The sequence below is a fragment of the Lytechinus pictus genome, chromosome 14, assembly GCF_037042905.1.
Source record: "Lytechinus pictus isolate F3 Inbred chromosome 14, Lp3.0, whole genome shotgun sequence".
Taxonomy (NCBI): domain Eukaryota; kingdom Metazoa; phylum Echinodermata; class Echinoidea; order Temnopleuroida; family Toxopneustidae; genus Lytechinus; species Lytechinus pictus.
Window position 1 is genome coordinate 28,055,953 of NC_087258.1, and position 13,826 is coordinate 28,069,778.

At 36.4% G+C, this 13,826-nt stretch overlaps 1 protein-coding gene across 1 annotated transcript; it reads right to left on the bottom strand.

Moving 5' to 3' along the window:
• Positions 1–621: 621 nt before the first annotated feature.
• LOC129276381 (phosphatidylinositol N-acetylglucosaminyltransferase subunit P-like) lies at positions 622–11,655 on the bottom strand. Its single transcript, XM_054912759.2, has 4 exons — positions 11,447–11,655; positions 6,461–6,533; positions 5,310–5,428; positions 622–2,066 (listed from the first exon to the last, which is right to left on the bottom strand). Exons 1-4 carry the CDS (start codon positions 11,523–11,525, stop codon positions 1,945–1,947), a joined length of 393 nt encoding a protein of 130 aa, XP_054768734.2. The 5' UTR covers positions 11,526–11,655; the 3' UTR covers positions 622–1,944.
• Positions 11,656–13,826: the final 2,171 nt, after the last annotated feature.

The following is a 13,826-nucleotide window of genomic DNA, read 5'->3' on the forward strand; positions in this document are numbered from 1 at the left end:
TCTCTTTCTCTCCATTTGCAGTTTCTCCCATTTTCCTGATCTACTCTGATACTGTTTTTTTGGTTGTTGTTGTTGGGGGGGGGGGGGGTATTCATCTTTGAGTAAATCTTATTTATCCTATTAGGCTCCTTGTCAAAATTCAGCACAGCATCTATTCCATTAGTTGTTTATCATTACCAATCCTTACATTTCACCATAAGGAATGTCACTCGGTCAGAAGTTCAACTGTTTTTGTCATGAAGGAAAAAAATTGACCTTTTCCATCAAAGTATTTTAGTGAACATTGCAATGGCCCAAAAATGTCACTTATTTGACACTTTTAGTTGATTGCATTTGAAAATGTTAATTTGATGGCATTTTGGGTAGTTAAATGTTTGAAAAAAACTCCAGATTTGAATCATCCATGGATCCCCCAAAGGGCTTCTTCCCCAGATCCTACACATTTTCTGATTATAGACCTAGTGACATCCCTGCAACATAGATAAAAGCAATGAAGAATGCAGGAAAAGTCCCTTTGATAAGACGCATAGCGCCTTATAATGGGATCCCTGCTAAAAGTTACGCTACTTTTGACAAGGTGCCTGCTTATTGGTGATTACCAAGTATACATAATTTAAAAAAAAACTATTGTTATGAGGTTTTTATTATTTATTTTGGCAATGAAAAATGGATAAAAGATAATGATACAATATTGCACAATGCACCAATGAAAATAACAATATACAATGTGCATCATGTGGACTGCCAGGGTTGTCACACAAAGTAAACAAATAACATCAAAAACCTGTTTGACAATTGGCTGGTTCGTAACATTTAGAAACGGGACAATAATACATTGATTTCAATAATACGCTGGTTTGCTGTTTAGAATGCCTGATAATCTTATTTCTAAGTTACAAAGAGTCCAAAATTCATGTGCAAGACTTGTCTATCATGTACTAAAGTTCAGTTCCACTACGCCTCTTCTGAGAGAGCTCCACTGGTTGCCAGTGCGTCAAAGAATTTCATTCAAATTGAATTATGTTAAATGCACATGAGTCATTAATAGGTCAAGTCCCACACTACTAAACATAATTAGTCAAACTTAAAACCCAATCACATAGTCAAAGCCTGCGAAGTCCCACAGATAAATTATTGTTCCAGATCCCTCTCACAAAACGAAAGTCACACTCGGCGATCGCGCATTTGCACTTGCTACCCCCAACTGACATAAGAAATCAAAATTTAAAAACATATCTCTTTAATCAAGAAAATTGCTGTGTCCACAAAGAATTGGGTAAAAAGAGCTTTGAATAAGCACAGCTGAATATATTCATATAAAAGCTGCACTATACGAATTTATGTTTATTTCTATTATAATACTTCAATGGGGCTAATTTTGTGTTCATACTTTGGGCTTCATGGACTGATTCCCAACAAATTTAGATTGTGGAGGTATTTCATCATGCTCTACCAAAATATGGCATAAAAATGCTGAAATACACAAGTGAAAAATTGATGACATCACACTTCATTACCCCCCATAAAACGATTCTAAACAAACTGATTGGAAATAATATGATATATTCAATCGGTCTAGAGTGAGTTTGGCTTATTAAACTGTGGTACAACCCTTGATGAATTACATCTTGTCTGTGATGTCAGTCATAGGTGATCCAGGGAGCATCTAAAAGGACCCGTTTGATGATTTATCTGACAGTTACAAAAGGAACTGTGTTTATTAGCTAATCAATATCAAGGAAAGTTGTCAGATTCGACCACTTGTCAGAAAAAATGTTGATGAAATGCTCTTCTGGACGTCTATCTGTCGGAAGGGTATAAGATTACCCCTTGATGAAGTTTACAAGAACCTTGCAGAGATGTAGTGAGGACACCAACCCAAGGAAACACAGAATCACTGTGACCATGAGACAATTGTTCAGCTAGCACTAATGTATGCTCTTGTCATCTCTCCTGCTTCCCATTCATATATAGATGTCTATTAACCTCACTAATGTGAATATCATATATCGGTGGAATAGCATCTGGGGGTGGGTCAACCTTTGGCGGGTCCTTGGCATATTTATCTGCAACAGAAATAAGAAAATGAAATCATACAGTAATATCTGTTATTTCAATACAGGAATATATCTACTGTACATTGCTAAAGAATATGGTATGTAGTTGGTTGGCTTGTAGATAATTCTGGATGACAAACTATGTGCCCAACGATCTCAACCTTCTAACAGGTAGCTTATCAAAAATCTCTGGCAAGCATGCAAATGGGTCAATATTGTTGAAGTACTCGGGACTCTTGGAACCCTCGGGCAATTCTAAAAGGGAGTGGGTAAGTATTCCATTTAGTGTGATATCAGTGAGAATATGTGTCACACCTCCAGGGCTAATACAACTTTAAGGTTTGTAATAACTTGTAAATTTGAAAGAGCAATCCAGTTTGCTTACTGGTAAATCTTCTGAGAAGCTGCACATGCAACAAGGATCAAAATTGGACATCACCTCTATACATTGTCACTTGGTCTACATCCGCTTTGTCTGTTTAGTTTCATCCTACATGGTCTAATAGACCAGTTCGTAGTTACGCATGGACAAATTTCGGTCAAATGACCTTTCATTTCTTTCATTATGATAGGCAGATTTCAAAGCAAAATATTACGTAAGCTTGCCTTACATAGCAGGATGAAGAAATTGAATAGACCAGGAGACTAGAATAGCACACAAATGAACACTTTATGTAGGTATTTGTTGCATTCCTACTTTGAATGCATATCATAGCATGTTGCACAATGTACTTGGCAAACTGTGAAAACCAGTCGTTCGTGGACGCGTTGTTGTTTTTTGTGGATGTAAATGAAAACCACAATTCAAAAGAATATATGAATAATCAAGACATCAAAGTTGGTGCTTATCTCATTAGATTTTAAACCACCATGTCACATTAGTACAAATGACCTTCCTCTGATCATGCGCAGAATCTTCTGATCATGCGCAGAGCGGAACTACGAACTGGCTTATTCATCTACAACTAGGTATCTACATCCCAGGGGCCATATTCTAAAAATCATCGTAGACAAATATTTTCTTCAGAGTTACAATAAAATCAGTATTCTGACAATTCTTGCATCTTCTCGTAAATTTTCTTGTAACTTTCACTGACCGCGCATGATGACAGAGCGAAATTTGCGTTAAAAAACGGGCCATAAATTTCTTTGTGCGCAAAACAAAACATAGAGATAAAAGTTATATTGAAAATTCTCTTTATCTTTTTTTTTGTGTTAACTGTCTTGGAGAATACAATCGAGGTAGGGGGCTATTGTAACTCAATATTGCATGCCATATTTCTCAGTCAACAATAATAATTTCTTGCTGCATACAAACCAAAAAAATCTTGTTTTACAAAAGAAGACACTCCAGACATATTACAGGGTTGGATTTGCAAACTTTCTAACCTTTTCAAAGAAAATTTGCCAGGAAAAACAGCCATGTGTATTTTAGCAAACAGTGCACAAGCATAAGCATCGGAGGCGCAAGGGAAATTACACCTAAGGTCAATAATGTGCTAAATGGTTTTAAAGAAGAGATGCTTCTATTGGTTGACCTCAGCATATGACAACTTGGATTATTGGTTAATGATAAAATAATGGGTGTGTCAGAGACAAATAGGGGACGTCCTTTACAGAGATAAGACAATTTTCAGAATAAGATGACGATGATGATGATGAAAAGCATTTGTATAGCGCCATTTATCTGTAAAAAACATTCAAAGGCATCGGCTCCCCAATATGTCACATATAATTCACAAAGAAAACTGATTTAAAATAATTTCAGCAAACTGTTATCTTGTTGAGTTACAAGAAAGGTTAAGACAGTTTTCAGAATACCACCCCAGTTGATTTACTCGCCATTAAGCCCATTTATATTTTACTAGCTCTAACACCACTTAGTCTATACAGTGGTGCTAAAAAGTTAGTGAGCACCACCAGAAAATGAACATATTTAAAAGTATTCAAGTTATGCCATCTATTAGATATTTATTTGTGAAGTCGATGATAACATATTACATTCATTACAGTTTGTTTCACTGGGCTCGCCAGAAGTTGTAGTGTCGTTGACTGCATTCAACACTCAACACAACAGAGAAACAAACTGTAATGAATGTAATATTTTATGACCTGAATTCACAATTAAATATTTAACAGATGGCATAACTTGAATACTCAAAATATGTTCATTTTCTGGTGGGGCTCACCAACTGGTGTGTTGGCTCAGTTGGTAGAGCGTCCGTCTCACAGCCGGGAGGTCGGGAGTTCAAACCCTAGCCGCGTTAGACCAGAAGACGTTAAAAGATGGGAGTTGCTGCAACCGTGTTTGGTGTTCAACGATTAAAGGGATAGAGCCTCGTCAATTTGGCAAAGCACATTTTCAGAGTATTTCATTTCATGTCTATTTCAAACAATAAATATGGATTTTCATTTTTTTTTCTCATTTCATAATGTTACACGATCCGAAAATTAGACCATCTGCTTTTAGACCAAGTAGGTTAAGCAATAATGATGTTAGACGATCTGAAAATTATACCATCTGCTTTTAGACCAAGTGGGTTTAGCCATTATATTAGACGATCTGAAAATTATCCCATCTGCTTTGCCAAGTGGGTTTAGCCATGATGGTGTTAGACGATCTGAAAATTAGAACATCTGCTTTTAGACCAAGTGGGTTTAGCCATGATGGTGTTAGACGATCTAAAAATTAGAACATCTGCTTTTAGACCAAGTGGGTTTAGCCATTATGATATTAGACGATCTGAAAATTATACCATCTGCTTTTAGACCAAGTTGGTTTAGCCATTATGATATCAGACAATCTGAAAATTAGACCATCTGATTTTAGACCAAGTGGGTTAAGCCATTATGATGTTAGACAATCCAAGAATTAGACCATCTGCTTTTAGACCAAGTGGGTTGAACCGTGATGTTAGAAAATCTGAAAATTAGAACATCTGCTTTTAGACCAAGTGGGTTAAGCCATGATGGTGTTAGACGATCTGAAAATTAGAACATCTGCTTTTAGACCAAGTGGGTTTAGCCATGATGGTGTTAGATGATCTGAAAATTAGACTATCCGCTTTTAGACCAAGTGGGTTTAGCCATGATGGTGTTAGATGATCTACTTTTATACCAAGTGGGTTTAGCCATGATGGTGTCAGACGATCTGAGAATTAGACCATCTGCTTTTAGACCAAGTGGGTTTAGCCATGATGGTGTTAGATGATCTGCTTTTAGACTAAGTGGATACAAACCAATAACACTCACCTGTTAGTGTTTTCATAGAATCTGGGGCTGGTGTAATAAGAAAACTATGACCAACATAGAAGATATAGATGAAATACAGGAAGACACATACATAGACAGGAAGTGCTAAAGCCCAGTATCTGTAAATAAATTGAATAAAACCATACCGAAATGAGTACAAAATTGATAACAAAAACAATTAAGCACAAAAAGATGACTGACTTGTTTACCAGCTTGGCTCTCATTTTACTCCCTGGAATTATTATAAACAAATATCATCTTCAGTATGGCACGTAGAGTAAAACTGAAATTCAAATTTAGACTTACTGAGTACAAGTTGAGTCTGCCCAAGAAGACATTCCATAAGTGGAATAATTATCCAAATAGAAGCAATTTTGTTTTTCAGATCAGGAGGGTGTTTCCCAAAGAATTAAGAGTCGCAATTCAATTTTTAGTTGCATGATGTACATGTATGTAACACACCACCACATTGGTCAAATCATGCCAAGAGGACGCACATTAATGCATATTAGTCAATAAGATTGCATGTTACATATTAAGTGCATGTCAGCATTAAAGCATGACTTAAACTTACACTTAACCCTTTGTAAAACGACCATGTTAATGGCTACTAGTCTCTTGTAAGCTGATCAGATCTCTATGGGTTCATGAGATTAGATTTAACCGTGTATAATACTTGTTTAAAGGGCTCAAAGGTTCAGAAGCCTGCCTCATATCTGCCAGACATGAGAGCTATATAAAAACCTACTATTATCATTATGATTATTTTTGTAACCATGCTGATGTAAAACATCAACATTTCCTAATGGTGGCAGTACTTTCAAGTGATTTACAATAAAAAGAAAAACTTTGAAATTCTCAATTTAATGAAAAAATATGACAAAACATAGAACTGAAATATGTAAGTCCTGAAAGAATGTGTACAGTATTTGGTATAGGTTTACACTTCCTTATATTAACATTTTTTTAGGTTAAAATATATATTTTTTATTTTGTATACCACATGAGTATATCGTAGGATCTACACAAGTATAATACAAGTACCAACCATGTCTGTCAGTTTGAATAAGAATGAAGAGGAAAGACTGAGGAAAGACAGGAGAAATAAATTTGAAAACAACAAATGAAAAAAAGAAAAGAAAATTGATTACTTTTGTGGCCAATATGTAAGTCCAAGCGAATGTAGCAGCTCCACTGGAATATAAGCCCATATTAGATAAAGACCTGTAGATGGTACAAAAAGAATAAAATACTAGTAAAAGGTTTGTTATGAATTCTTAGAAATAGATGCAAGGTAAGAGGTCCAAAAAGCTATGCACTCATTGCATATCAAGTTCAAGATATCAACAGTGACTGCAAAATGCAGAGGAAACATCTTTGATATTGTATCGCATTTCTCATTTTCCTAAACTAGGCTACAATTAGACCGAAAGTTTCGGCCTCTATTTAGTTGGTTATTCCCATGGACACTACACATCTCCTTACATAGATAAAAGATATTTCTGCACTATTAACAGGGGACCAATACCCAATATTATAATCATTGATTTTTGCCAGTAATACCACTTTTTACTTCAAAATTCAAGTCTATGACTGATTGAAGTTCTGAAAACAATCAAAATCTAGTAATCAATGTCACTTCATTCAATTTCATAAAATCAGACCCCTGTTTTCATTGACCCTTTGAGCCTCACTTTGTGTGCGAGATGGCTAGCCGTCTGGGTAGGACAAGAAACCCAAAAGGTAAGAGAAAAGAATGTTTAAAAACTCCTCCAAACAGATTGATTTTATCTGTGAAACAGGTAATAAGTAGGCTAGTATTAAAGCAAATAATCACCCTTGGTGAAGGTGATGGGCAAACTATCACTTACGAGGCAAGCTGGATGTAGCTATCTTTTCAAAGCTAGTAGTAGAACATCCAGCTTGCCAAGATAGTGATAGTTTGTCGCGTCACCTGAAATCAAGAGGTGATAATATGCTTTATATTCCACATCTGGAACCGCTATAAAACAAGAAACCAGTACAATAAGGAATTTTTATTATGATTGAAAAACCATGGCCTGGTCTGGCCGCTTCCTGGCTTGATCTGCATCAGTGTTGGTTAGGAACACGCAGAGCCTCGATGTTGTTGAGATCATCAAGCCCAGGTTAATGCTCTATCCTGTGTCTTTCTAACATGTTCCCTAGCAGCTGCCCCCGACTTGGGACGGACGGCGGTGGGTTGAGCGCTTTGGTCCCGGGAACCCTCCCTCTCTAGCTGCTGGAACTGTCAGGACATCTTGTTGTTTCAGTATGATTGGTCATGTCTGGTAAGGATAGGTATCACCAGTGATATTAAATACCACCAGCGTGCCAAGTCAATGCCCCTACTTTACCAGGCAGTCACCAAGACTGCTAACTGCAAGGTAGGATCTGCATTATGGAATATGGTGAAACGAATGCAGCCTCCATTCAAGGCATGACTGGTCACAGGTAGTATATACCTAGCCTTCATGTCAATTTTGGTTGGGTTGGGCCTCCTCCATATAAGGTTAAAAAAATATTCCTTATCAATGCTTTCTTACTGCCAGCACGTATATAGTCTACCTGCAAGCGTCTGGATCTTACTCCAGCTTGAGCAATAGTGACCTCACAAAGGAATTTTATCCTCCAACCCAAAAAAAATCACTAGACAATTCACCCCGCAACAAGCCTTGTCGCCATGTGCATTTGTGTGTTACCGCGGGTGCCGACTTTCTACAAATGCAGCACCCCATATATGAGCTATCGCCTATATATGAGGTCAATACTGTTATGTTTTGACCTAAATGGTTGAGATGCATCATTATACTTGCACTACTTTTTAGTTTTATTCAGCTGCACCAAATGTAATGTGTTTTTGTGATTGTGGCCTAAAACAAGTATGACTATATACAGCATGTTCCCCCCCAAAATGTCCCTCTGATAAAGGACTGAATTCATTCTAAAGAGTGGTAGTATTCTCAATATTCTCAATTAAACGTACAGTAATAGAAAGCTTATTTCTTGTTTTAACTCCTATGAAATTTTTTATTGGTCTTACTTCAGCGGTGTTGAATACACATTGTGTTACACACAACAGTGGTAAATTTCAGGCCATTCCATGTTTGCAACACTGTTCTATTCTTGCATTTCATTTTCAACCCCTATTTTTTATCTGAGCAGGGACATTTCCCTGATCGATCCAGGCTTCTATTTCTTTAGGGTTGATCTGCCTCCTTCATGATTGAAGATTCTTATCAAATTATATAAACTTAAGGCTTAAGCATGGTCAGAATGGCAAGAAATATCCAGAAGTTAGATTTTTTTTTAATGAACTGATACGTACAATAAGCTGAACAATCAAAGGCAAACCACAAGTTTATCACACTTTGCGAAAGCGAACATTACCAGTGGACAATTGATTTTTTTTTAATGAAAAGGCAATGTGAATTAACTTGACCTCAGTAACTTAATAACAAATAAAATTTATGAAAACAATAATGCAATTTTTTTTAATTAGGCATGAAACAGGCATGACCTGTGGTCTCCATCAGCGTGCATTTCCCATCATCAAACTTGAAACAAACTGTCAAGTACTGCTGTTATGTTGCCCTCCTGAACATGGTCAAGGTTGTATTGTGATTGAAATATATTGATACATGCTCAGAACCTGCATATAGCCACAATTAAACTACCCTGTATATTCAATGAAAATCGACACGCACTGTTTTAACCCTTGGATGATAATCAACATCAGATTCATATGATGGTGGTCCCCACGTATGCGCACCTAACGATTTGAGTTAAGATTTAACATGAATTTCTTTTTATTTCACAAAATCTTTCAGTTGATAATGTTCCATATAATATATCTCTTAAAAATTTGAAAGAAAATAAGAAATATATGATTTTCTTGGAAAAAAACTTTGGGCAGTCATTTTCAGATTGAACAAAAACTGGTGGCCTATGTCTGTGCACCCATTGATTTGCACACAATTCAGGGGTTTTGATGAGAAAGGCTGCATTTAGAGGCTGTCACATGAAATGCCCAAACTCATTATTTTTTCACCATATTGGGTCAGATTTTTAAATGAATATCTGTGTATTACATGTGTATATTTTGTGTTCGTTGTGTATCTTTTTTAATGAGAATCGCGCAGATACGCGTATGCGGAGACAAAGGGGACTGCGAAGACTTGGGGGAACTTGCCATACTTCTGCCTTCATAGGGCTGATCTCCAAAAGCAACGGAGGGAGAAAATCAGGAAGGAAGATTAGCCTGGATAGGTCATAGAGATTTTCCAGGTCAGAACAGGGAATTCCCTGGTCAGATTATGGATGATCAAATGGGGTTGATATGCTAAACAGTGGAGAACATTTAGTAGTGCTGTTATCAAACTTGGAATGGGCTGAATTTAAGGCTTAGACCAAAGCTTCAGTCTCTGTATTTGGTTGTTCCGCTGAACTGCATTGGCTTCAGACTGTTCAAGTGTTGTTGGCCCTTACGTTAAGACAACGTATTAGAAGTAACGTTAGATCTAACAATCGGCGGAAACCCGATTTTCGGATCATTTTTTTGTACATAAAATGTCACATAATAAAAAAGAAAAAATAAATTTATAAAATTCAGAAATATCGTACCTAAGACCTCAGTTACCACTAATTCCTTTCAAATGATGATTAAAACAGAGTCATCCTCGATCCTTTCGTTGGTCATCATAAGTTGCCATCTTGGATGACATCATCCGACGTCTTTACCAGTCGCCATATATCGCGATTTGTGCCGTTGCATTGCGCTTGTCTATATGTGCGTGCGTTTGGAACTTGTCGCTCGCATATTGACCAGGATATCGAAAATTCTAATCGGAAAGCCTTCATAAAAGCCTAACTCAACAAACGTAGAGGGCAGCAACACACGACTGCCAGTTTTTCCTCTCCGGCAATAAATTAAAAAAAATAAGGAATAAATCATCGGTAACGTATAGTTTCTATATTTATTTGGAATATGCGCAGCATCAAAAGAAAGATTTAGAGTCTAACAAAATTAGTGGGCCATCGTTCAAGATAATATAATGTCATTTAGACCTTAAAAAAAAAATCTAGACGAAGCACTAGTATATAGGCCCTAGGCCCATTAGGCGAAATGATTACTGGTACACATGCGGGCTCACACTAACATACTACCGTTGGTGAATGGGGATGATAGTAAAATGTCAGAAATTGTTAAATAAATCTCCAGAAACGACGGTACTGTTGACTGTTGTTGTGTCTGTGCCTGTGAGTGACTGTTTTAGAGTAACTGAGTAAAGCAAGCCAAGACCAACAAAATTTTTATAGAAGTTAGAACATAAAATTAGCTTCCTAGTTTGATTGAGAATAATATTCAGTTTTGAAATTAATTAAGCGGGACATTTTTTAGAGACGCGCTGTACATTTTACCGTCAAGTCAGAGTCAGACAGACTGCACTCAAGCTCAACAGATTTAGACCAAAAGCTTTGGTCTCTTGTTTATGTTGGTTGTTCTACTGAACTCCGTTGGCTCCACTTACCAAATACAGAGACCGAAATTCTAGCTCAATCTGTACAGGGACTAAAAAATTGCCATATGTTTATGGATTAAGTTCGGAAAAAACAGGGAAGTGAAGTTGCGCAACAGCCGAAGTAAGTCACTGTTTTTTCCCCGTTTTGGTGCATTTCAGCCCAAAACGAAATAATAATCTTTATTTTGGTACAGTTCCTTTTATATATTTTATGAAATAAAGACAAAAATCGATATCTTATTCTTCTTCTTCCGTTGAGTACAGTCCTCTTTACAGAGTATAGTCGTACTTGGCTGAGGCCGCAATCACAAAAACACATGACAATTTACACATGACATATGCCCCGTTGGGGGGATTTTGCATTGTTAACCCCCTAATGGTGGCTGCACGATAGCGAGCTGTCTGTGTACGAGGAGAAATAAAAAAAAAATGTTTAAAAAACTCCTCGAAACAGACGGCTGCCAGCTGTCTAACTCTAAACAGAATAAGAAGAAGACGACACAGGACACAGCACATGGGACCAAACATTAATTATGTTAATCCACTTACCGAATACCGGCCTGTAAATATGAAATAAATTCTCTTTCGTGTACTCACCGAACCCTAAAATAGATCCAAGATAGAGAACAAAACCATAGATCGCCCTTTCTGGTGTTGGAGCTGGATTGTTAGCCATGTTAGAACAGTTTACAACTTAACGTAAATTTCAGTCAGAGTTTCGTGCCCAGACCCAGTTACCTCCGTAGTGTAGCGGTGGTGAAGTGCTGTGGAGCCTGCGCTGCACGAACATCGCTCGATGCATATATGCAAGCAGCAGCTATCGAAGGGAAACTCCCGTATGACGTCATCTGAAATGCGGAACATCCTTTATGGAGTTCGCAACTAATGTGAGCAGTTGAGGCCACCCAGATGTTTAGGATAATCATCTCGTCTGTCATGCCTACATCTTATCTCTTTGGAAAAAGATGAGATTACGTGATCTTGGCATGTCTACATCCAGTAGAAGAAATGATGATCCAAGATCTTACCATATGATAGACGAGATCCAAGATCTTGTCATCTCATCACCTCTCCTAGTATGATGTAGACACGACGAGATCCGAGATCTTGTCATCTCATCATCTCTCCCACATGATGTAGACACGACGAGATCCGAGATCTTGTCATCTCATCATCTCTTATCCTGGAATAGTCATTTACGCCAACTCAACCACTTCCATATCCAGAGGTGTTGTGATAATTTCCAGATTAAAATACTTATTACCCCCCAAAACTCCTTTTCTTCTTTATAATGTCTTGGTTCTCCCTCATATCATATTGCAACATAGTTTGTGGGTAATTGCGGTAATACAAAACTTAATTCGATTTTCTTGTTACAAAAACGAGCACTTCGTATTTACAGGATCACAATATCTTGCTAGATCCAGTCCTTTTTTTTTAATTAAGAACATTAAAAATTTCAGATAAGTATACATTTCAAGCTGCAATCTTTATGTTCAAATACAAAGAAGGGGATACTTCCCCCTTCCTTTCAAAACATGTTCACAATCGACAACACCATCCACTCTTATCCCACACGAAACTCTACAAATTTTCATTTGACAAATCCAAAACTAATAATAGCACACAACTCAATTACGGTGCAGATTTATGGAACAATTTATCACCTGACATTAAGTTATGCTCTATATACACTTTATTCATTCAAAGCTGTTTTGAAGAGAAATACACTATTAAAATATAATACCTAAATTATCTGTGCGTTTCGTACCAACCGATAATACACCCCCCCCCCACCGCACCTGCACTCTCGCACACTTGCACTTTCATCAACATTGTGAATATAACTTTCTCATTTGAATTTTTCTATCCCTATCTAATATCTACTTTCTTGGTAATATCCCTATTATTTTGTGCAATAAAAGATTAGTCTCTTTTATTGCACTGTTTGTCTGGTTTTCCTTCCCTTTCGAGGCCTTTATCAATTTCAAGCTCTAAGCTTAAGATGGAGGTCTCCCACGTTTCAAAATGTATTATGTCGATATATGTATATATATATTTTTTTCTGCTATTTGTTTTAATAATATAAAAAAAGAGAAATTTATCAGGTATAAATATATTTCAATTAGATTGTTAAAATGTACTGTCATGTTATGCTGAGAAAATTTTTGTTATTGGAATGTGAAAATTAATAAATCTAATCAAATCTTCTACAGGATGTAGACGAGATCCGAGATCTTGTCATCTCATCATCTCTCCCGCGTGCAGTGGCGTAGGCCTACTGATGGGGGGGGGGGCTCCCCAAATTTTAGCCACCAATAAAAAAAAAAAGGAAAGAAAAGAATAGAATAAAATAAAAATGGTTTATTGAACAAAAAAAATCATTCGCGGCCAAAAGGCCGAATTAAAGATTTTCAGACTTAAAAGCAAATATACATAAAAATTACAACATAATGAAAAACGGGAATTAGAAACACAATTCCAAACTTCGTAAAAAAAAATAATCGCATGCCTGAGGTAAATAATACATACATACGTTATTGTGAAATCAATCATCATTGTAATACAATCATTCTTAACCATTTATTATTTAATTCATTATCATAATTAATCTAAGATTTCATTATTATTATTATTATTATCACTTCTATTAATATTATATTACTATCATTTTTATTATTCACATCATCATAAAAAAAATAAGTATTGCACATAAAGAAGCATTGACGCTTTATATCACACTCATAAAAAAATTCGTTCATAATTTACCACTGGTTTGCATATATGTGAGTAGTTATATAGGTCATAGTAACTGGAAAAGTAAGGCTATAATTGTGTAGGACGGCTAACAAATGTATTTAAATTCCGGAAGGCTTGGCAATAAAAAACAACTTTGTGTGACTCATACATTAATTGAAGAATAATTAGCAAACGTGCGTTAATGTAGTTGTTGAACATGAAAAAGATTTAAACGAAA

Excerpts from the sequence above, each read along its gene's own strand:
- LOC129276381 (XM_054912759.2), bottom strand. The coding sequence starts at position 11,525 with ATGGCTAACAATCCAGCTCCAACACCAGAAAGGGCGATCTATGGTTTT. Across the intron at positions 6,534-11,446 it reads TGGATCTATTTTAGGGTTCG|GTCTTTATCTAATATGGGCT; the intron begins GTGAGTACACGA and ends TACCATCTACAG. Across the intron at positions 2,067-5,309 it reads TTCTATGAAAACACTAACAG|ATAAATATGCCAAGGACCCG; the intron begins GTGAGTGTTATT and ends TTTCTGTTGCAG.